This window comes from Triturus cristatus, chromosome 11 (genome assembly GCF_964204655.1).
Source record: "Triturus cristatus chromosome 11, aTriCri1.1, whole genome shotgun sequence".
Classification (NCBI taxonomy): domain Eukaryota; kingdom Metazoa; phylum Chordata; class Amphibia; order Caudata; family Salamandridae; genus Triturus; species Triturus cristatus.
In genome coordinates this window covers 529,862,500-529,886,802 of record NC_140594.1, presented here as the reverse complement: position 1 = coordinate 529,886,802, position 24,303 = coordinate 529,862,500, and the positions used below count along the sequence as shown (strand labels likewise).

Genomic DNA, 24,303 nt, shown 5'->3' with positions numbered 1-24,303 from the left:
AGGGTTAGTGTAGAAGAGCCATACAAGATCGCAGAATCTACAGGGAAAGCCCAGCTTGCCCAGCAGAAAAGGCCACTCTATAGTATCGAGCGCTTTCTCAGCGCCTAGTAGTATCGCGTCGGCAGGTAGTGTCGGATCGATTTGACTAATTATCGCAAATATCGTATGGAGATTAACCAACGTAGACTGTTTTGGGACGAATTGTGTTTGGAAAGGAGATATAATCTGGTCCACCAGGAGAGAGACACGGATAGCCAGTATTTTGGCTAAAATTTATATTTCTGGTTGATCAGATATAAGGGCCGGTAGGAGGCGCACCTATTGACAGTTTGCCTGGATTGAGAAGCAGGGTAATGACGGTTTTGCGCTTCATAGGAAATGCACCAGCCTCCAGGGCCTCTGCGTGTACTTCTACAAGATGGGAGGCCTATATTGCTTTGCAAGTTTGATAGAAAATGCCTGCAAGATCATCCATGCCAGGGGCATGAGAGCCGTTGAGATCATCTATAGCATGTACCACTACATCCGCAGTTATTGGCGCAGCTATGAACTCATAATTGCCCCCCTCCATCCACACCATTTCCACCTCAGCCAAATATTCATTGAGGGCCGTGTCAGATGGTGGAGAGCGGGTTGTGTAAAGATTAGAGTATTCAGAGTGAAGAGCTGAAGATATATCACAACTCTGGGTGAGAGTAGTGTTGTTGTTCAGCTGCAGTTGTGTAATGAAGGAAGGAAGAATGATGGCTCGGGTGGGGGAGTCCCGCCAGCATCCGGCCATGCGGTTCTCCCTCTACATATATTCTGGCCCGAGTGTATTTGCCCATGTAATTAATCTCTCGGGTGGCAAGTTCCTGAAATTCCGCCAGGAGAGTCACCCATTAGTGTAGAGAGGAGGGGTGAGCCCCCGTCAGGCTCGGGGCATCGAGCTCTTTAAGCGCTTTCTCTGCTGCGTCCAAATCTCGGCAAATAGTGTGAAGCACACCAGCCTGCTTATCCCTCGCATATAAACTTTAAAAGCTTCCCATATTGTGGTGTAACAGGGCACTGACCCTACGTTTGTCTGGAAGTATTCAACTATCGTGCCTCTGACCTCGCTATGAAAGACAGTGTCAAGCAAGACCTCCGACAGAAACCTCCAGTACCGTAACAATTGCGCAACGCTGGGAATTGTAAATGACAAGAGCACAGGTGAGTGATCCGATAAGGTTTGAGCAAGATAGTCCACTGTGATTGTGTGAACACGAAGATCTGGAGACAAATACCAATGGTCTATATGGGACCATGTCCTGTGTGGCTCTGAGAAAAAAGAGAAACCTTTGTCAGTGGAGCGTTAATGACGCTAGGCGTCCGTCAATAGGTGAGTCTGTAGCATTGTTTGGAGTGCGTTCACAGAGTGTGGTTTGGTGATGTGGTCAGGCTCCGTGGTGTCCAGGGTGGGTTGCAATGTCAAGTTGAAATCACCTCCTATTACTGTAGAATCAATGTGTGAGGTAGAAATATTCGCAGAAATATTGAGGAGGAAATCGGACATATCTATGTTAGGAGCATAGATATTGACCAGCAGTAAATGTTGCTTTCCAAGACTACCGGCAACCAACAAATATCGCCCCTCAGGGTCTTTAAGTACCTTGTACAGTGTAAATGGGACTGTCTTGTCAGGATGCAAAGCCCTCTGGAATAGGTGATATAACTAGCATAGAAACAACTGTCTCCCCAGTTCGAGGCAAAGCAATCGTCTGACCTGGGGGCATAGTTGGTCTCCTGCAGGGAAGTAACCTTCACCGCATGTCTAGTAAGATAAGCTAGGACTTTCCTTCCCTTACTGGGGTTAGATAGTCCTTTCAAATTCCAGGACATTCATTTGAGCTTTAATGCTACAGGTCTCTCAGCCATTTGTGTAATAGTTGGCATATCGAGACAGACAGTGAAGCGCCACCACACCCATCTGGAAAAGGCTGAGTAACTATGCATGTAGCACCCTGTATATGGCAAGCAAAGATATCAATAAGTAAAACTACAACCTCAAACCCTTCACCCCTCTCTCACATCGGATAGCCCCCCAACCTGCATCCCTTGATTCCAATTTTCCCAATACAAAGAAACTTAGGAGATCTCTTAGGGGGTAGGCAACATTCCAGGGGAGACAGTGTTCATCATGACGCTAATGTGGATGCAACCAGTGAATGAGAAAAGTTGCATAGCAAAGGAGAGAAAAGGAAACAAAGGAAAAGCAGGACATTTTCTTTTTCGGCATGGTGGGGCAGTCATCCGCAGGGCAACCAAACAGAACATCAGTTCACAGAGACCATGACCGAATCGAAGTGTCCATTCCAAACAATGTTTAGGGGGTGGAATTCAGGTTCAATTTGCGGTGCTTCAGGAAGTCTGCAGCTTAGGAGGACGAATCAAAGATGTAAGTCTTTTAATCCAATAAGACGCATAGACGGGCAGGATAAACCATTGCATGTTGTATATTTGCTGTTCGCAAGTGCCATTTTACATCCTGAAATTGATGCCGTGCTTCTTGTACAAGGGGGGGGGGGGGTAGTAGGGAAATAACAAGTGCAACATACCCTGATGCTGGAGTTCCCTCTTCTGCCTGGCCAGACGTAGGGCGACATCTTGATCGTGGCGGGCTATTAGCAATCCAGGTGGAGCGCCGGGGGCCAATCGAGGGGCAAGCACCCAGTGAGCCCTCTCAAATGCGAATGTTGGGGAGAAAGCCTCTGTTAGAATTGGGATCTCTGGTTGGCTAAGGCTTGCGCCAAAGCCAGGCAGGGACCAACACTCTGGTCAGGGCAAGGGAGTTACACACCAAAGATAACCCCTACTCACCCCCTTGGTAGCTTGGCACGAGCAGTCCTGCTTATCCCGGTGGCAATGTGTAAAGCATTTGCACATGCACACAGCAACAACATCCCAGGCACACTACAAAAGGAACTCCACACAAGGTTATATCAAAGATAGCCTTTGTATTCTCATAACACATTAGAATAGTAAACACATAATATACATGGTGACACCTGGCACTGGGTCATATCTACAAGGGATTATTTACACCTGACGGGGACAACTGGACCACTGTCAGAACCATCACAAAGTGAACTTAGTAAATGTAGGATTTATCATAAACATAGAACACAACCAGTAACTACTGGTAACCACTGTACTCAGCATCAGCCAGTAACATAAACTACATTATGCACAGTATCACATCAGGCGCGAATTACATTCTGCGCCAACCTCACCAGCATAAACATATTATGCAATCCTCTCATAAGTCTAAATGCATTAGACCCTAACCTCCTAAGTATATTTCACATTAGGGGCATAAATCACACAGTGGAACATAATCTCACTAGCATAAGCCATAATATGCGAAACAACCTCATAATCATAGGAACACATTTAGAGGTATAGAACAGGGTGCGTAAATCATACTACATGAATCACATTTCCTTGCACCACATAATCACATTAGGGCCTGGCGCCCTACAAATCTCCCAGTCCCCCTGGCCAACTGGCCATCTGAAAGGGGCTCAAACGCCCTGTGTCCAGAATGTCAGGGCTGCTGCCTATGCAGCGAAATCCAATTGCGCAAACCTAAACGGTGCAGCTGGCACTAAGTGCTGCACAGCTGGGAAAGTATGGGTCAAAGGAGTGCATCCACTCCTAACTCACAACATGCCCCTGAAGAAATTAATAGCCTAAACGGTGCAGCTGCCAGTACTTGCTGGGCAGCTGTAAATAACAAATTAGGGCCTGGGCTCTCAATGTTCCCTTGGAATAAATGCAAAAGTGTTGCAACTGCCCGCGCTGGTGCGGTGCAGCTGAGGATCAAGAAAAAGGGGCCCTGGCACATCTGTGACTACGGGGCCTCACTGGGGCTTCTCTGAAATCATGCCCCCAAAGCGTTGGAGCCACACGGGGCCTCTAAAACAATCATGCCCCATCGTTGCAGCTCACCGGGAGCTGTGAACAAATAAGGCCCCCCCCACGGGGACTTCGAAAACAAATGGTGGCCGCCCGCCCGAGATCAGCCCTCACTCACCGGGCTCTTCCTCGCTGCATGATTCCTCTTCACCCGCTCCCCCATCTGGGACTGGGAATTCACAAGGACTGCACATGTGGGGCTCTCTCTCGCGGCGAGACCGGCACTCCGCTCTTGACTTTAGGCACCTCTGCTGACTTCTCCCGGGCAGCAGGCGGGGCTCTCACTCCTGAGAGCCTCGCTGGCGTCTGCATCCTTCACCCGGACCCCCTCCTGGGACCCGGGACTTAACTCCCCAGAAGTTGCGGAGGCGGGGTGGGCTCCCGTCCTCTCCGCACACTGAATTCTTCACTCGTGGGGCTTCCCTTCTGTCTCGGAAGACCCGCCCACCAGGACACCACCTCGCCTGCCTTCCGGGTCGCGCTGGGCAGCGGCCCGGAAGAGAACTCTTTAGCGGCTCGGGCCGCGGCGGGGATACAAGGGGTAGGCTCGCTCCAAAGTTTAAATTTAGAGCAGGGCGGGCACCCGTAATAAAATAAAAGCAGAACCATAAAGTGGGTGGGCACCCGCTTCAAAATAAGCAAATGCATCCCGGGGGAATCCCTCACGCCGGTATTCCATCTCCAAGGGCTGCAGCAGCTGCGCTGCACAGCCCACGTTCTCCCCTTTCCTGGGGAATAATTAAAATATAGCACTCACGAGGCGCTAGCGGCACAGAGTCCTGAAGGTCCTGAAGATTTATAAGAAAAAGCAAAAGAGGTTCCAAGAAGTCCTTGAGGCATAAAGAAATGGAGCAACAAGCTGCCAGCAAAGAGGTCTTCAGGGATGAAGGGGCAGTGCAGGGCCCATGGGCCAGCACACAGGGCCCTCCAGCAGAGAGGCAGCCCCCATGGCAGTCCCTCCTGGCCCCCAGCAGCAGCAAGCCCCCCCCCCTCCCTCAGGATCAGAACAGGAATACTAACCAATTTCATGGGGTCACAGACCCTATATTTATATGCCCTTTTCCTTTGTGGCACAGCACAGGGCTTGGGGATACTAGTCAGCACTGGTTTGGGGGAATTTTGGAGCACTTTGTTTTGCTCAGCTCCTCCCTCCTTTGTCAGGTGGGGGCTAGGTGCTCAGAAGCACCACAAGGGGCGGAGCTAGCATTGTGGAGGGAAGGCAAAGTCTTAATCAGGTCCCAGGTGCAACTCCTCCCTCCCATCTGCATGCAGATATCTCTATTCACCACTGGGCTGACTTACCCTGGCTCCTGGAATTCCCCACACCATCCAGCACCTGTCAATCACAGGCCAGACATGCACTGCACATCAGGCAGGCAGACACACAGCACACAGAAATGCTAACTTCTAGAAGTGGCACTTCTCCACCAGTCACCATAAATCTGCGCACACCATTGCGCAGCATTTATTCTCATGAGTTCGCACATACTAAACTCGGCCCTGCACTCCTCTCACACCAAGAATTACCATGGACAAACATATCCTACATGCATTCCTATGGGAGGGCAGGCCAATCTCACCACATGCACTCAGAGAGCTCACACACCTTACACTGGACCACCAATACCAGGTCACAGGAAAGGCAAATGTTTAGGGGTGAACCTGCCAAAAAGGGCCAAGTCCAACAGCCTCCATGCCAAAGAGGGCCTCCAAGAGATGCTCCACATTGGCCGCCATGGGCCCCATGTTCATAGATTCAGGCACCCCAGTTATGCAAATATTGTTGCCGCGAGACCTGGCCTCTAAAAACTCTGCCTTGGGAGACGTTGTTTTTAGGAGGCACACTACGAGATCAAGCCACTTACTCACTGAAGATTGGATGTCTTCAATTTCAGAGATGCGTTGTTCAAAGGCGTCAATACGGGCCTCCTGCTGATCTAACCACCCGCGCATGTCATCCAAGCAAGTGTTAAGTGTATCGAATCTCGCATCTACGGCCTTGAAGCTGGCGAGCAGCTCCACCATAATGGCCGTGGCATTGTCTGCAGAGGAAAGGCCAGTCTCAGGGGGGTTTGATGGGCACGGTGAATCCCCGCAATCAGCTCCCCCTAGCATCCTCCCGTCTGGGGGTCTTAATTAGGTCAAACGACAGCTGCCGCTGTTTGTGGTCTCCACAGCCCATGCTGCGTCAGAGAGGTAGCAGTGATCTAGCCAGGCGTTGATGATTGGCACTTGCTGGCAACGAGCGTTGCAGGAGAGAGTTCGCAAGACCTTCCAAGCCTCCCGGTTAGGAGGCGCCTCTCTGTCCTGCTGAAGGTAGGGGCAAAACTAAACAGTTGCAGAGTACCCTGAAGAGAAAGGTGTGCCCAATCGTCACCGCCCACCAAGGCCCTGGATCAGCTCATAATGCGTTCATTATGTCTTCAGTGGAGGCCAAGCGCTCATACCTGCAGGTATTTGCCAGTTGCTGCTGTGCGCCAATGCAGCAATGGGGGAAGAGGACTGCCCACCTACATTTTAGCCAAATATGTCATATTTTTGGAATCCGGGTTCATGCGCAGGCTGTAAGCACAGCGACGGCCGCCTCCACCACCACTCTCAAGTATGGTACCTGCAGGTGGTGTTAAGGCTTGCGGGGAAAGGCGCAGGATCCATCCATCTCGGGCCAGTGAAAACAGCTCCGGGCACAAAAACCGAAGAGCCCCACCGGTCGCCACGTTACCACGTATCTTGTAATTCACACCCCCAACAACTCTTTTCTTTCATATTGTTTTTTAATTCCCTTGCAACTATGATTTATGAAATTTCAGTCTTTGTTTAATTTAGATGCTTTGATTCCTGGATGGCACTGAAAACAGTGGTTCGTTGAGGTCAATAGGTCTCAAAATCGTGTTCAGGAAAAAACACTCAGGGAGTCCTATATAATTAACTTTAGCACCCATTGTAGACAATATATCAAAGGCAAGTCTATGGCAGGACAATATTGTAGTATTGAAATGCAATTAATTTATTCATTGCAGAGAATCATCTTATTTTTAGTAATTTTTTTTTGTACAAGTATTACGATCCAGTGCTCACAAAAAAGTGAAAACAATGTGCTCTAGCAAGTGAGAAACATTGAAATCTTTGCAGATTTATCTGCACCACCGGAGCCACTGCCCGGTATCTGGATTCATATAACTGAACGGACAAATGGCGCAAAAAATTTGGATGATTCCAAGGATTAAAGCCGATTGAAAATAGGAACCAACTTGGATAGGATTCCTTCTTAAAGCCTCAAAGACCACTGTTTTTGCAACATTATTCATCATCCCAGGTTATTGTAAATTGTGGAGTTCCCTTGTTCTTGAAAGTACATGGGTGGCGCTGAAAGTGCTATGCAAAAGTGTAAAAAATAAATCATTAAATGTGTGTAATCTGCCTTGTACTTAATAATTTTCAATAACAATCAAGATAGTACACAATGACAATGGCATATTTTTCTTGCAGTGTGAAACCTTTTGAAAATATTCATCAAAAATATGTCTCATTTTCTTAGTTTTCAGGGACAGTTGAGAAGTATTCATCAATTGTTGCACATCTGCTGGGTCACAGCATTGGATTATATCATGACAATTTCAGAAACTGTAAATGTCCAGGAACGACTTGTCTAATGCACACAGACGCAGGGTAAGTCTCCTTAACAATTCAAAGTGAAATAGTGAAATTTTGTGTCCATACAGCTTAAATGTTTCGATCATGTATGAAGAAACACGCAGAAAAAATGTAACCATACGAGTGTGCCAGAAAAAATTGTGAAATCTAGAGGTCAAATCAAGTTTAAAAAATGTAGCAAGAAAAACTGCAGCTCCCGCTGTGGTTTTATACACCCATAGTATTTCTTCCGAATGAGATATTTATTTAAAATCCCAAACTTTAGATCAATGTAGGTAAATCTTTTGAATGTCTGTATGGTACCTACATTTTCACCGTTTGCATTTAGGTATAAGGAGAGTAACAAAGTGGTTCTCCACATGGAGATCTTCATCATTCATAATCTTTGATTATGTGGATATCAGAAAACTGTACATTTTTTTTCTTCTTAAAACCATCTCTCCTACTTTAGTTAAAATAAAATTAAAATAAAAAATGCCTGATGACTACTGGAGAATTGAGACTGTGTTTTTTTTATTGCTAGCCATAGCTTCTAAAGCATGACCCTCCTGTTGAGCAACTCCAGTTGACATCTCCCATGGCCCATGTGAGGATCCCTGATTCAGGTTATCTTTGGCCCTGTTTGTTAGGTTTCGCCACCACAATGCTTGCGCCGTGCTTGTGAAATCTTTTGTATTCAATAATAAATCTTAAAAGGAGTTTATATCCCGCCCTTACTTTTCATTTGTTTGCGTCCTTGGTACTTACTTTTCCTCCATTTTTATTGGCTGTAGCAATATACTTTCTGTTGCTCTTCGGGTGCTCTTTCTTATCAGTGTCCCATGGCCCAAATACTCCTTTTCATCCATGGAACTTTTTTTGTCTTTCCGAATACGCTCTGCCGACGGCTGTAATTCATGTCCTTATCTTGTTTGTATTTCTCTTTACTGGTTTCACTTTCCCGCACGCACTCAAAGAGAGTTTGTGCCTGCAGTTTCTCAACCCCGCCTTCCTGTTTTTCCCCAACCCGCCTCCCTTGTGTTTTGTTTATTCACACCCCCTACCCTTGTCTTTCTTTAATCATTTTCTCCATTCCTCCTGTCTTGTTCTTTAATCACTGCCCTGCCCACCTCCTGTGTTGGGGTTTCACCCCGCCCTTTTTTAGCAAACCAGAACACTAGTTTGTGTGTTGATTTGCGTTCCTCCGTTGTCCGTGGTTTATGTATCACCCTCTCTTGTTGTAGGTATCTGCACATATACAGAACTATGCACAGGAGTATAGGGCCTCGGTGTATAGGGGCTAAGCCTTCCCACCGCCTTAGTGTCCACGAGCCCAGTACCGACTAGCTATAGTGTCTCACTCGCTCTCCTACACACTCACAGAGAAGCAAATGATTAGACACCCCAGAACACAACACATTCCCGACTCTCTCAGGAATCATGGTCACGAGGCAAAACCCTTTTGTTCGTAGAGAGATCTTTTTGAGGGAGAAGGAGCAGAAGGTTTCAAGCCACGTATCACGGTGGTACACTTTGTTACTTGGAGTACATTTCCATCGCTGGGAGCACTTCCTCCCTTGATCCCAACCCAGATGGTTCATTTGCACAAACCCCTTATAAGGTGGGAGAAGTTTTGGCATATTGGGATCGCTACCTCACCACTAAGAATTTTCACTTTCCAGACATAGAAACAAGAACAAAAGATTTGTATTCTGACCTTAAAGCCCTGATGAAGTTCCAAAGGTCTTTTGAAGAATGAAACATGTTGGCTGTCTTTTATGATTGTATATTGATGTCAAAATAGAGGAAGAAAATAAAGAAAATACAAATGGACTCAAATGTGCTTTGTTTGGTGCACCTCCTTTTGTGAAAATGCTTTCGCTCGCACTCAGATGCACGACAAAGTTTAGAATATTTCTTTGAACTATCGTGCTCTATTTTTTTTTTTTAAACACTTTATTAAATTTTTCATGAGAAGGAGCAATGGGTTACAAATTGCATGCATCGCATTAAACATATATATAATAAAGAAGAGAATGCAATGCAGGCGATAAATGCCAACCTGCAATCAAATGTAGTAAGTGCGAGATTGTAATCATATAACGCCTCAGGATAACCTGAGGTCCCCCATTCATGTACTTTGCTTTGTATTGCATACCCATCTTTCAAGATGGTATACTCATGGGGGGGCAGTGTCTGTCTAATATTCTCCTAACTCCCGAAACTCCCAAGCCCACACTAAACCCACCCACCATACCAAACCATGCCACAATTAAAACTCAGTCTGCGTGCCGCGAGGCATTCCCTGGGGGGGGGGAGGGGGGAAGAGAAGAGGGGAAGGAAAACACATCACACGCATGCGGCATGGGGAAGGAAGTCGTCAGCACAGCGCCGCATTAAGGGAGTATTAGATAAGTGAAAACCAAGAGGGCACAGGGGTGGGGGGAGGTACAACCGCTCCACACCCGAACACAGCCTCCATCAATTGGGATACGTCCTCGCCCAATGCCAGGGGATAGGTTCCAGCAAACATCATGCCCACTCGCTGACATACATTCCGGCTCATACAGGGGGGATTCTGGGGATCGGGGGGGAGGCTTCCTCAGTCCCCTCCACCCTCCCCCACCTCACCCCTAAACAGCTCAGTTAGGTGCGCCCATTCCAAGGATATAGGGCGCTTTCGCAGCCCCCGGCTCTCCTCGCGGCACAGGGCCTCGCGCTCCGCCACCGCCCATCTCAACACCTCCTCTCCCCAGGTCTCCACTCGCGGCGGGGCACGTGATTTCCAACGCTGCGTTATCAGGCGTTTTGCCAGCGCTAATGACAGATTGGCAAAACGACGCAACAGTTTCGCTTTAAGGGGGAGTGGTAAAAGACCCAATAAGCAAGCCTCTGCTACATCCCAGGAGGGGCGCTCGGTGATTGCACTTAAGATTTCGGTTATCCAACCCCAGTATCTCCGCAACACCGGGCAGAGCCACAGCATATGTATCAGGTCAGCATCCGGCGCCGGGCAACGAGGACAGGCCGTTACTGCCGTGTTATACATCTTACCCAGCGTGTGGGGTGTAAGGTAAGCCCTGTGGAGGACAAATAATTGGATAGTTTTCAACCTGCAATTGCGGGACACTTTCTTTGGGTATTCCAGGATAGAGGACCATTCTCTATCACTAAATGCCCGGGCCAAATCTGCTTCCCACCGCAGCCTGAGAGGAGCTAAGGAGATCTGCGTGTGTTCCCGGAGGCCCCGGTACAGCCAGCGAACCAGGAAGCGCCCATGGCCCATTATATGCAGGGAGTGTAGGAGGTGGAATGTTGAGGGTTCTGCAGGAGTCTCCCTCCACTGCGCCCGCATGTATCAGGAGATCACCGCATGAAGCAAAAACTGGGTATCGGGTACCCCATTTACCCGTACAAAATCCACGTGTGGCATCAGACTGCCTTCCTGAAAAAAGGCTCCAATTGTCTCCACCCCCTGCTGCGTCCAACTCCGTAATCGCCCGGCACCCAGAATTCCCTGCCTCGTAGGGAGACCACAAAGCGGTATGTTAGGGGAATATGGATTTTGGATTTTAGCATATTTACATGGCTCTGACCAATAATGAATTGCTATCTTCAGCAGGGCCGGGGGATCCGATCGTCTAGGGGCTCCAGGGCACAACAGCGACTGTAATGTACCGCGTGCTAGTTGTGGCGGGGTGTAGCCGATCTCAAACAGGTTTTTCCCGGCCAGCCTGTATGCCAGCCATTGCAGTTGACCAGCAATGCAATACGCCCTGAAGTTGGGCGCGCCCACCCCCCCCGCGCCGCTCGGTAGTCGCAGCCTAGCTAATGCTTCCCTGCGCCTCCCTAGGCCCCAGACCAACGAGGTCAGCAGTACATCCAACTCTCGAAAGATCCAAGCGGGGTATACCACCGGGATGTTGACAAAATGATAAAGCAGGCGAGGCAGCATCACCATATATCGCCACTCGTCCCGCAACAGTAATGGGCAGTGTATTCCAGAATGCAATTTGGGAGCGTAACGAAGAAATTGTGCGTACCAGGTTACCTGCTATGACATCCGGTACTGATCGATAAATATTAATCCCCAAGTATTTAAAGGTGACTGGTGCCACCCTAAGGAACAAGGACCCGAAACGGAGCTCCGGACCCCCGATCGCACCATCAAAGGAATAGGCTACCGACTTAGAAGCATTAAGGTGCAGTCCGGAGACCTCCCCGAAAAGAAGAAAAAGATCTGCCACCTCCCCCTTGTCGGCCTGGAGATTGTGAAAGTACAACAGCATGTCGTCTGCATAAAGCGAGACTGAATGCAGGACACCCTCCATCTGAATGCCATGGGGAATCATGACCCGCCTAAGGTTCTGGGCCAATGGTTCAAGCGCCAAAACAAACAAAATGGGCGATAATGGACAACCCTGGCGCGTACCCCGAAAAATAGGGTAAGTCGGAGAGTTTATCGAACCTGTCTTTGCCCTGGCTGTGGGGGCGGTGTAGAGCAGCAGAATCCAAGCACACAACTCTGGGGCAATGCCCATCTTTGCCAGTACTGCCAACATATAGGACCAACCTAGAGTGTCGAATGCCTGCGATATGTCCAAGAATAAACATCCTGCCACCTCAGGACGAAGCCCGGAGGCATGCAGGATTGCGTGGAAGCGCCGGAGATTCAGCGACGTACTCCTTCGTGGAACGAAGCCGCATTGGTCTGTATGAATCAGCCGCGATAAAAGCGGGAGAAGGCGGTTGGCAAGAAGTTTACTAAGAATCTTATATTCTGTATTCAGGATTGATAGGGGCCGGTAGGAAGACATTTCTATAAGGGATCTTTATCTGGCTTTAAAAGGGATGTGACAAGTGCCTCCCGAGTGGTAGGGGGCAGCCTCCCCTCTGCAAGTGATGTCGTGTAGAGTTGTAGTAGTTTGGGAATTAATAGAGGAGAAAATGTGGAGTAAAATTCGATGGGCAGTCCGTCCGAGCCGGGCATCTGGGTCCCATGAGCCAGGGACTTGATGGCTACTCTGATCTCGGCCGAGGTAATCGGCGCTTTTAAGTCGAGAATTTCTGCTGCGGATAGCACTGGCAAGTTCGCCTGTTCCAAGAACTCAGACACCGTGTCTGCACCCGGTGCCGGATGCGCTCCATAGAGTGTCTCGTAATGGGTCCGAAACGGCACGTTGATCCCCAATTGGGTCTGGATTTGTCCATGCTGCGCGGTGTTAATAAGAGGAAAAAACAATCTCGGGTCTTGGCTTAGATGGCAGCAAGGCCTAGCCTAATAACATCAAATAACAAAAAGTCTGCCAATACTGCCCTTTGTTCAGAACATAGCTTTTCACAAAGTGTAATGACTGAAACAATAACACTGTTGACTCATTTTTCTGTCAGATTTAATCTTAAATGACTCAAATTACATAGAAAGTTTTACACGAATTGTACCACAAACCTAAAAACACATCTCGTAGTGATGTCCACAATGTTTTTAGAACATATATTTACTTTTATATGTTTTGGGGCGTCTCCTAACATTTACAACATACAGCACACAAACTAATCAATCACTCATACCCATTCATCCTAATCTTATCATTTTGACATATCTAGACAAACATAAATGGTGTTACATACAAATACAGAGACCATCAACATGAATAATATTAGTGGTTCTTTTAGACAAAACGGACTCAATTTATAATCGTAACTGGTAGATTGGCCTCAAAGAATAAGGTCTACGCGTTTCAGATCCCTTTTCTTGGTGGGATCCTCATCAGGACCAGTATTGACTGCAACTCAATGCAGTGACAATCAGGGGTGAAATGTATCCAAACTCAACTTGTAATATCCGTGGAGGTTGTGGACCCGAGTCCGGGCATGTTCTCGAAACTCTTGTAATAGCACTTGGTCGGTCGGACAGATAGTAGCCGGTGTTGCCAATTCAATTTGCCACGACTCTCGGGTCGATTCAGCACGGTGAGAAGGCTTCTCAGGACTCTGGCGGCCTGCGGAGCTCTCCCTCTGCTTCGCAGGAGCCCCGCTCAGGCCCACTCACCTTCCGGCTCCTTTCTCGACCGGACGTCCTGCAGGGCGAGTAGCGGCTCTCTTGGTCGAGCCTCCGGTCACGTTGGCGACACTCCCTTCCGCTGGACCAATCCCAGCGCGGCAGGGAGGAGACATGGGCGAGACTTCCGGATTTTCTCTCTGGAAGGCAGCGATGCGGGGTAGGCTCCCGCCTTCGGAAAACTAACGTTAGGTGTTAATAGCCAGGATGGGAGTAGGGCAGGCCGGGGGGGCAATCAACCGAGCTAATAATGTACCCGCTCTGTCAGCCTCCGAGTGCGTACGCTGGGTGTACGCCCTGTAATCTATTAAGCGAAGCCGCTCTAGAGCCTCCGCATACTTAACTCTGGCCGTCTGTAAGGGTTCCTCTGCCTGTTCGTCCCGTTGGGCCGCTACTTCACATTCCTGCAACGACGCCTCCAGGTCCGTCGGGTCCCGGATCACCTCCCTACGGGCTCCCACCAGGGAGCTCAGGGCCACCCCCGTATAGAGACCTTGAAGGCTTCCCATTCTATGGAATGTGATGAGGCTGTGCCTTCGTTAACAGTAAAGTATGCGGTGATCGCCTTTTGTAAGATATCACGGAAGACCTGGTCTTCTAATTGAAGGGGTTGCCTCCTCCAAGTCGGTATCGGCGCCGGAGAACGGCCCCACTGGAGGCATAATTCAAGAGGGTTGTGATCGGATAGGGTTTTGCCCAAGTACGTACAGTGTGAAACCGCAGAGGACAAAGTCGGCGAGCCCAAGACGTAATCCAGGCGTGTATGCAAGTGATGGGGATAAGAGTAAAAGGAGTACTCCCTATCAGTCGGGTGCTGTGCTCTCCAGAGATCCAGCAAGTTCCAACCCCGTGCCCATTGACCCAGGGCCGTAGCACGGGTTCTCGCAGCAGTGCTAGCTAGTGGAGGGTGCGAACGATCTAGTTCGACATCAAACACAGCTTTCAAATCTCCACCAAGCAACCAGGGACAATCTCTCCAGTCAGACAGGGCTACGGAAACCCGGGAGAGGAATTGGGCATGATCTACGTTAGGGGCGTATAGGGAGCCCAGCACTACGGGCAATCCATCCAAGAGGCCACGCAATAACACATATCTACCCAGATCATCAATCCGGCTCTCTAACAAGGAAAAGGGGACTCCTGCCCAGAGCCATATTGCAGCCCCTCTAGAAAAGGCGGAGTATGAAGTGGCATAGAATTGACCCCTCCAACGTTTTTGTAATTTCAGGGACTCGGCAGTGAGTAGCTGAGTTTCTTGAAAACATACTATTTGAGCCGGGCGGCGGTGCAATTGGGCCAATGCCCGGTGGCGTTTCTGAATGGAGCCCATTCCCCTTGCATTCCAGGAGATCAGAACATACGATCTCGGGAATGACATCATATTGGGAGAAAAACACCTCCCCCCCCCCCCAATCCCCCGGCCTTTACTTCCATGAAGGAGAAGCGTTTTCGCTGAACTACCTGTGTATAGTCCGGGAAGATGTGGACGGTGGCATTATCTACAAGTAGTGGACCATTGTCACGGGCAGCTTGTAGTAGATGATCCCAATCCCTATAATTGAGGATTCGTGCCAAGATAGGGCGGGGGTTGGCTCCCGGCGGAGGTCGTCTCGCAGGAACGCGGTGCGCCCTTTCCACAGTAAAGCGGGGGGATAATCCCGTAGGGGCCACCACCATTCGCAGCCAGTTTTCAATGTGGGTCGTGGGGTTTGGGCCCTACACGCCCTCCCGGTATCCCACCATCCGGAGGTTGTTGCGGCGCGCACGTCCCTCCGCATCGTCGGCCCGGGTCTGAAGGGCATCGATTTGCTGGAGCATGAGGTTAAGCTGTTCAGTATGCGCCGCCACCTGGGTCACCAAAGGCTCCACCGCCTGGTCTGTGTGTCGTACCTTGTCCGTCAGTTTCCTGTGGTCATCCTTCAGGAGGTTCAGATCCACCGAAATCACCCCCAGCTGACCTTCCAACGCCGATCGAGTGTCTCTGATTTCTTTGAGGATCATATCCAGTTTGTCCGGGGCTGGCATCGGCGACCCCACCCCCGCCTACGGGCCCGGGCGTTCATCCACGCAATCCGGAGGCCGTGACCCGGCGTCCCCACCGGACGGCTGCACAGGTATCCTGGGCCTGCCCTTACCCATCGCAGTACCAAGGTGAAGGGGGGGGTGCTACAATCCAGGAAAGTTGGACGTAGTCTTGAGGGCTTCCGCCCCAGGCAATATGCTACACGCACGGCAGAGGGAGGCGCAGTCCACCGGGCCACGCCGTGCACCCCCACAGCCGTCCCCAGACCAGGCACAAGCCCCCACAAGGCAGGTAGGCAACCAAGCGCCCACAGTGTTCAGGCACGTGAGGAACTACAAGGAAGGGGCCTCTCAGTGTTAGGGCAGACTATCCGAGGACCACAGAGTCTCCCTGATATTAGGGCTCCGCTATGGGAACAACAACGCTGCTCTCCCGGTGGCAGGGTTCCAGGCGGTAGTCTCAGTTAATAGCCCCAGCCAACAGCTCACCGACACCAGTTTGCGGAGCCTCCACGAATACGTGGCGCGATGAAAGCCTCCGGCCTGAGGCCCACCGCCGCTGTTCCCACGCACTCTTCCACAGCGGTCCCGCACAGTCACTCAGTCCAGCGTGGGTCTGACAGCGGGCGCCCATCCACCGGGTCCAGGATCGGCACGGTAGCCCCCACCGCAGCCAGTCGCCACCCGGTAGGTGTCTTACCCCGGAGGTCGCCAATAACACCAGGAGGTGCCCCTTCTTGCAGGCGAGCAACTGGTCACCGCGACACAGCAGGCTCTCGGAGGTAGTCCTCCAGTCGTCACAATTCCACCCCTTCGCCACCGACCTGTAGCGCGATTGGGTTCCAGGATCAGCCCGCCATCAGGGACATCTCAGTCCCGCATTCCATCTGTGTGTCTGTGGGCGCTCCGGTTTAGGTCGGCAGGACAGGCTGGTCGTCACGTCACTGTAGGCTGTGCAGGCACACCGGGCTCCACAGCCGGTACCCAGGGATGCACCCCGGAGGTGCCGTAGCGGGTTGGTAGGCGGGCGCAGCAGAGACACTCCGCAGGAGGGGCCAGAACACCCAGGCCCAATTGGCAGTCTCTCTCCACCAGGCCGCAATCCGGGAGGTTGAGTGCACTCCGCAGCCGCACGTCTCTGCACGTCCGGAGGCTCCGCGGCACTCGAGCCCCGCGGCTTCAGCTTGCTCGCTCTATGCCAGGCCCCGACTGGCGCAAAAGCCGCCTCTCAACTTCAAGCGGGAGCGGCGACCCGTGCCGCAGCCATAGGATCACCGGAGCAGTCCGCCGGTCTACAGGGGCATCGTCCGGGAGACAGACACCGCTTCAGCTCGCGGGAATGCTGCAATTGACAGGATAATGGAGCCCCCGTCCCGGAGCACAACTAAGACGCCCGCCATCTCTGGCTACTAGCCACGCCCCGAACTATCGTGCTCTATAATGCAGTATATGTGCCACAACAAGCAGAAAAATGCATAGTACAAATATTGTAACAGAAGATCTCTGGGCTTTGTCAGCAGACCCCATACCTTAGTGACTAGATGGTATATCTACATCATAGGAACCGTATTGCTCCTCTCCCTGGAAAGGTCCCTCTACAAGTGTGTGTTTCTCATGTGCGCATCCCCGTAATATCAAAATGCTAGTCTCCCACCAGCTGCATTGGTATGTTGTGTCTAAGTGCTAGGGCCTGCCCAGAACAGAACAACAAGGGGCATTGTTTATCGACCTTGCTCACGATGTTCTGACTAAACTCCAGGAACAGGGAGTGAACAAACACAGTGAACAGTTCCCATGTGAAAGGCACGGACAGAATCATTGCAAAATAAAAGCAGTTAGTAACGTGTTCAAAGTTAAATCATGGCTGAAGGGCTCATGTTAACTTAGTGATGTTGACAATGTCCCCACCGGCCACATGACACCCTCCCCTTGGCTAGGTCAGTAGTACTGATGCTAAGAGAACATGTAGGTAAGCAGAGCCAAAGCTAATCGCAATAAGCCAAATTAAAAATGAAAAAAAATATTTTTTTAAACAAACTAACAAGAAGAAAAAATTGAATGGAATAAGCTTTCAGACGTTGCGGCATAAAATGTCATGCCATGCAGGTGGGTCTCCAAGTTAAACTAAGATTGTCCAACAAAAGCGAAAAGATCACGTGTACTGTAAAAGGCGACCAGTTCCGAAATGGCATCCCTTCCTCCAAAAAGGGTTGCCACCAATCAAGCAAAGTAAATGAACAGACATGCTCCTCATAATCCTGTGCTTCGAGGAGCATTAGAGGGCAAGCAGCTTGAAATTCGATGACATTCAGCTGTAAGAGGCGCTGCGCAGAAGCACAGGTACTCCAAACAGCCAGAACTACAAGAGTAGCTGCATACATCAAGCGGTCGTCCCCTGAACAGTTCTGGTCATGGGCCAACAACGGACCCACCGACAGTTCATAATCCAGGTCAACGAGCGATATATTGGAGAGGCATATATCCAGGGCCCAATTGAATGGGCACCGGCGACAGTAGAACACAGGTTGCACGCAGGTGAAGAAGGTGTAGTGGAAGTTGAGCCGATAACTGATGCCCAAAGTGGCTAATGGCAAGCATCCAAAAAGTTGCTGCATTCATTCACGGTACAGCCACAATTGAACGAGGCTGGCTCGAACCGCAGGACAGGAAGCCATTACGCAGCACGCAAACAAGAAGTGCACCACCAACTAGCAAGAGCACCAGGGGAAACCCACCGAAGACACTGGACACTGGAAAAAATAGAATGAATAAAAGCAGGATTAACACCAAATATAGTCTGAAATGATGACACCAGGCCGGATCCCACAAATTACATAAAAAAGAGCCAGTCCTTCGGTGTCTGACGTATTAAACAATTAGTGTATCTGAAAGAGACATGTTAGTGATAGATTCCTTACCTTAGAATTACCCCCAGGCGTCAGACTGGATCCGGAAAGCTTTCGTCAGCAGAACCCCTGCGCGTTGGTAGGCGTCGTCGTGCGGCTCTGCATACGTCAATGACGTCGTAGTCGCCGAGGTGACGTCGCTGGAGCTACTTAGACGCATCCACGCACGCTGATGTCAGTTCTTTCTTTTTCCATGCAAGCAAGCGCAGATACGGAGAGAGCAGTACCCCCAGTCAATTTTTGGGGACTTTTTGTCTCTGTTCTTTTCAGTCTGTGACTCCTGGTGTATAGGGATGCCTGGTTTTAAGTCTTGCTAGGCTTTACCCCGCATGATGTCAGTGACGGACCAGAACCGTGAGTGTCTCTACTGCCTGGGACACGACCACGACCCCTCGTTGTGCCCCGACTGCCGGTCCATGGCTCCGAAAACTTTGTGGGAGCGGTCCCGAAGTTTCTTGAGGCCCGGGAGTCGGCTCCGTGCTGTTCAAGGTCCTCGTCCCGTGGGAGGTAGAGTGACCTGTCGCGGAGCCGCCACCATCGTTCGACGAAGTCTTCACACTCGGGGTCAGGTAAGACGAAGCACAAGAAGTCAAAGAAGCGGTGTCGCTCTTCGCCTTCCCCTAGCCTGTCGCGTGACACGGCTGAGGGTGCGGGTGGTGCCACCCCTGCAGGTCCGGAGGAGCCTAGGCCGTTGCCGACGGCCTACCCGCCTTTCCCGGGTCCGTCGGCGACCCCGGCCCAGCTACAGGAACTCCTGTCTGCTATGGGCCGCCTATTTGGCCCGACCGGGGTCCTCGCCTTCCTTCGTCGCCGGCCCAGAAGTCATCGCCGGCTCCGGCCTCAATGCCGCGAGACCCCCGTGGATCCATGCCTGGGTCACAGCCAGTGCCGGTTAGCCACGTACGACCTCCACCAACATCGATGCCCCCCGGCCGACGCCGTCCCTGGCTTCCACCCCGACGTGGAGACAGTGCTGGACCAGTGTCGGCCGACGCCGATTCTGAAGCCAATGGGGAATTTCCATCCCTTTATCCACCCACCTTCTTTCCCACCTGCTCCGTCTGAAGACCCTCTCTCAGCCCAATGCGAGTTAGAACTGGACTGGGAAGAGTATTTGGAAGACGCAGGGGGACTGGATTTTTCTCCAGAACCTGGAATACTGTCTCCTTCTACCGTGGCTACGGAGGAGGGTGGTACTTATTCTGAGGTGTTGCGTAGGGCGGCTGAGGCTCTTCACCTCAAGCTCCCTACAGTGGCCATCAGGACTAACCTCCTGACAGAAGAGCTTCGGCCGGCGTCTTTTTCTACGGAGCTGCTACTACCGTTCAACGATGCACTTTCAGATGTCCTTTTGGGCACCTGGTCCAGGCCCATGACAGGGGCTCCTGTGGATAGGAACGTGGCCAGATGCCATCGCCTGGCCCCGGGTGACCCAATTTTCCTTTCCTAACACCCTACTCCTGAGAGCTTGGTTGTCCAAGCTTCTGCATCTCCAAGCGCATTCCCTTCCGCACCACTGGACAGGGAATCCAAGAACCTGGAGCAGTTTGGGAAGGACATTTTCATTTCTGCCAGTTCAGGGCTGTGGTCTGGAAACACTGCATGCCTGTTGGGCCATTATTCCCACTCTGTGTGGGATACGGTTGTGCAGGTGCTGCCCTAGTGTCTGTAGGAGGCCCGGACGGTGCTCTCCCAAGCTATTAGTGAGGGGAGAGACGCAGCCAAGTTCACAATTCGTTGTGGCCTTGATACTGCCGACTTGCTGGGCAGAGCGATTTCCACGACAGTGGCACTATGCCGCCACGCCTGCCTGAGAACAACTGGCTTTTCCGGGGATGTCCAGAACATTCTGATGAACATGCCCTTTAATGGCACTTGCCATTTTGGCGACAAGGCAGATACTACGTTGGAGCGATTTAAGGACTCGCGGGCTACGGCCAAGTCCTTGGGCCTTTCGGCCACGCGCACTCCTTTGGCTTCTGCTTTTCGCTCCTTTCGTGGCCAAGGAAGGGGCGCCCAAACACGTTTGTTTCAGAGCCACAGGCCTGTGCAGCACCAGTCTCAGAGCAGCCGCGGACCTGAGACCCGCAGAGGTGGGTCACGGGGCCAGCGGGCGGGTCAAAATACCACCTCCCCTTCCGCCTCTGCCTCCAAACCTTCCTAGTCCGGTGTTTCAGGCTCACCAAACGCCAGTGGGTGGCAGAATTCACCATCACCTCCCCCACTGGTGCACCATCACTTCAGATAGGTGGGTTTTACAGATAGTCCGAAGGGGCTAATCCCTCCCCTTAGAGACTCAGTACCACCGCATGTCGGGGAATCACTTGGCACTTCTCCAGCAGGAAGTTGCGGCCCTCTTGGCCAAGGGGGCCATCGAGTGCGTTCTGACGCCAGAAGTAGGTCATGGTTGTTACTCCCACTACTTCTTGATTCCAAAGAAGGACAAGGGTCTGTGTCCTACCTTAGACCTTTGCAACGTCAATCGCTTCCTCTGGAAGGAGTAGTTCAAGATGGTCTTGTCAGGCCTAGACCCACAAGACTGGATGGTAGCGTTGGACTTGCAGGACGCTTATTTTCATATTCCCGTCCTGCCGGCCCACCGGAGTTACCTGCAGTTCATGGTAGGCCACGAGCACTTTCAGTTCACCGTGCTCCCCTTTGGCCTTACTAGCACTTCTCGGGTGTTCACGAAAGTGATGGCAGTGGTCGCAACTCATCTGCGGAGATCAGGGTTTTCAGTCTCCCCCTATCTGGACGACTGGCTGTTGAAGGCGGGCTCGCCCCAGGCAGTTGTCTCCCACCTCCAGACGACAGACGACCTCCTGCACTTGTAGGGGTTCTCCATCAATGTGCCGAAGTCGCACTGACAGTTCCTCTTTCTCGGAACGGTTCTGGACACAGCGCAGTTTCGGGTTTATCCTCCTGAACAGCGAGTCCGGGACATTCGGGCTATGATTCCGATCTTTTGACCCTTGTCCTGGGTTTCAGTCAGGATGACGTTGAGGCTGCTGGGCCTCATAGCCTCCTGCTGACCAATCATGCCAGATGGCATATGCAGGCTCTGCAGTGGGACCTGACATTCCAGTGGGCCCAGCATCAAGGGGACCTGTCCGAGTACGTCCAGATCTTGGAGGGCACTGCACAGCAGTTGCAGTGGTGGCTCACGAACCAGCATTTGGTCAGCGGCAGATCACTCTCCCTTCCCCAACCGGAGCACGCAGTAGTGACAGAGGCGTCCCTCCTGGGATGGGGTGGCCACATGGGAGAGGCGAAGATCAGAGGCCTATGGTCTCCAGTGGAGTCCAGGCTCCATATCAACCTTCTGGAGCACCGGGCGATCCTACTTGCACTGAAGGCATTCCTTCCCTCTGTCAAGGGGAGAGTAGTGCAGGTGTTCACAGACAACACCACCGCCATGTGGTACTGCAACATGCAAGGCAGGGTGGGGTTGTGGACCCTATGTCAGGAGGCTGTGCGTCTCTGCACATGGCTGGAACATCAAGGGATCTCCTTGGTGGTTTAATACTTGGCACGTTCTTTGAACGCCAGGACGGACGAATTCAGCCGCAGGTGCATGATGGATCAAGAATGGCGTCTTCACTCGGAGGTGGCGCAAGGTCTCTTTCAACAATGGGGAGAGCCTTGGTTAGATCTATTCGCCACCGAAGAGAACGCGCAATGTCAGCAGTTCTGCACGTTGGAATTTCCAAGGCGGCACTCCCTCACGACAATTTTCGTCACGAGTGGAGTTGCGGTCTATTGTACGCCTTTCCGCCTATACCACTTCTACCCAGATTGCTGAAGAAGATCAGGCGTGACCGGGCCCAAGTCATTCTTGTGACCCTGGACTGGGCTGGAAGAGTTTAGTATACCGAGCTACCTTTATCTTTGGGAGGATCTTCTGTCGCAGCAGCAGGGGACGGTCCTCCACCCAAAACCTGTTCAGCCTCCACCTCCATGCGTGGGGAATGAGCGGCGACTGTTGATTCTATTTGACTTGCCTCCTGAAGTCTCTGATATTATTCTGGCAGCCAGGCGTCCCTCCACTAAATTGGTATACGCCTGCAGGTGGAACAAATTTGTGGCATGGTGCACAGCAAATGCTGTGGATCCCCTTTCTGCCCCTCTTTCAGAAGTCCTTTTGTTACTTCTTTGTTTGGCCCGGCAGGGCTCTGCTCTGGGCACTATTAAGGGCTATCTTTCTGCAATTTCGGCCTTTCTCAGGCTCCCTGATCAGCCCTCTCGTTTCAAGTCCCCTGTCATAAATAGATTTCTCAAAGGCATTACTCACCTTTTCCCTCCTATTCCGTTTGTGATGCCACAGTGGGATTTGAATCAGGATCTTACTTTTTTGATATGCGCTCCTTTTGAGCCGTTTCACAACTGTCCTCTTTGTTTACTAACGTTGAAGACTTTCCTGGTTGCCATCACCTCCGCTAGGGGCATGAGTGAACTCCAGGCTCTTTCCTGTAAACCTCCTTTTCTGTCGGTTTATCCAGACAAGGTTGTACTCTGCACTCATCCTTCCTTCTTGCCAAAGGCCGTTACTCTCTTCCACATAGGGCAAACTATCACCTTGCCCACTTTCTTTCCGCCTCTGCACGCTTCCAGAGAGGAAGAGAGGCTCCACTGTCTGGACCCAAAACGTGTGCTCTCATTTTACCTGAATCGCACACAACAGTTCCGGGTGGATGACCAGCTCTTTGTTGGCTACGTAGGCGCCAAGAAAGGCCGGGCTGTACTCATGAGGACTATCTCCCGCTGGGTCGTCTTGTGTATCGAAGCCTGTTATTCTCTGGCTAAAAAGGAACCTCCGGTGGGGTTGCGCGCCCATTCTACTAAGCCAACAGCAGCTACTACTGCTTTGGAACATGGTGTCCCCCTGCAAGACATCTGTCAGACAGCCACGTGGGCCTCGCTGTACTCTTTTACTAAGCATTATTGCCTTGACAGTCGGGTCCGGAGAGACTGCTTCTTTGGCCATTCTGTTTGCCGTGACTTTCTGGTCTGATTTTGGTTTGCAGACCCACCACCGGGGTTTGTATTGCTGGGGTATCTATTCTAAGGTAAGGAATCTATCATTAATGTGTCTCTTTGAGATGAACAAGTTACTTACCTTCGGTAACGATATATCTGTAAGAGACATTAGTCAGTGATAGATTCCTTACCGCCCCACCCATCCTCCCCGTTCTGCAAACTGATTTCTAAGGTTAAGGTCATCCCTTTCAGGGCCCTAGTTTCAATGCACCAGTGGACAGTAGCTTGCATGGCTCTGCGTTCCTGGCACGGTAAGTCGTGTACAGAACTGACGTCAGTGCGCGTAGGCACATCTAAGTAGCTTCAGCGACGTCACCTCGGCGACTACGACGCCATTGACGTACGCAGAGCCGCACGACGACGCCTACCGACGCGCAGGGGTACTGTTGACGAAAACTTTCCAAATCCAGTCTGACGCCTGGGGGTAATTCTAAGGTAAGGAATCCATCACTAACTAATGTCTCTTACAGATATATTGTTACCGAAGGTAAGTAACTTGTTCATTAACTCCCCAAAATGGAGTGGGAGATTTGTATTCAGCAGTAACTGAATCTCACTTGAAATTCTAGCCACCTGCATTTCGAAGGTCTCTCGAGCCGATGTGAGAGCGACCTCTTGTTAAAACAATAGCGCTTTGAGTCTGCTTATCTTGTTGAAGTCCGTCTTCAAAGTTGGAATTGAAGGCCACAGGGAGGTATCAACAACTCC

General features: G+C 51.1%; 1 protein-coding gene across 1 annotated transcript in view; it reads left to right on the top strand.

The window, feature by feature from the left end:
* The window catches only part of LOC146784520 (disintegrin and metalloproteinase domain-containing protein 9-like), a 1,652,657-nt gene that overhangs the window by 775,042 nt on the left and 853,312 nt on the right, over positions 1-24,303 (top strand). Inside the window, exon 11 of the mRNA XM_085632972.1 lies at positions 7,475-7,605. Coding sequence (XP_085489098.1) covers positions 7,475-7,605 — 131 coding nt within the window. The remainder of the gene's footprint in view (positions 1-7,474; positions 7,606-24,303) is intronic.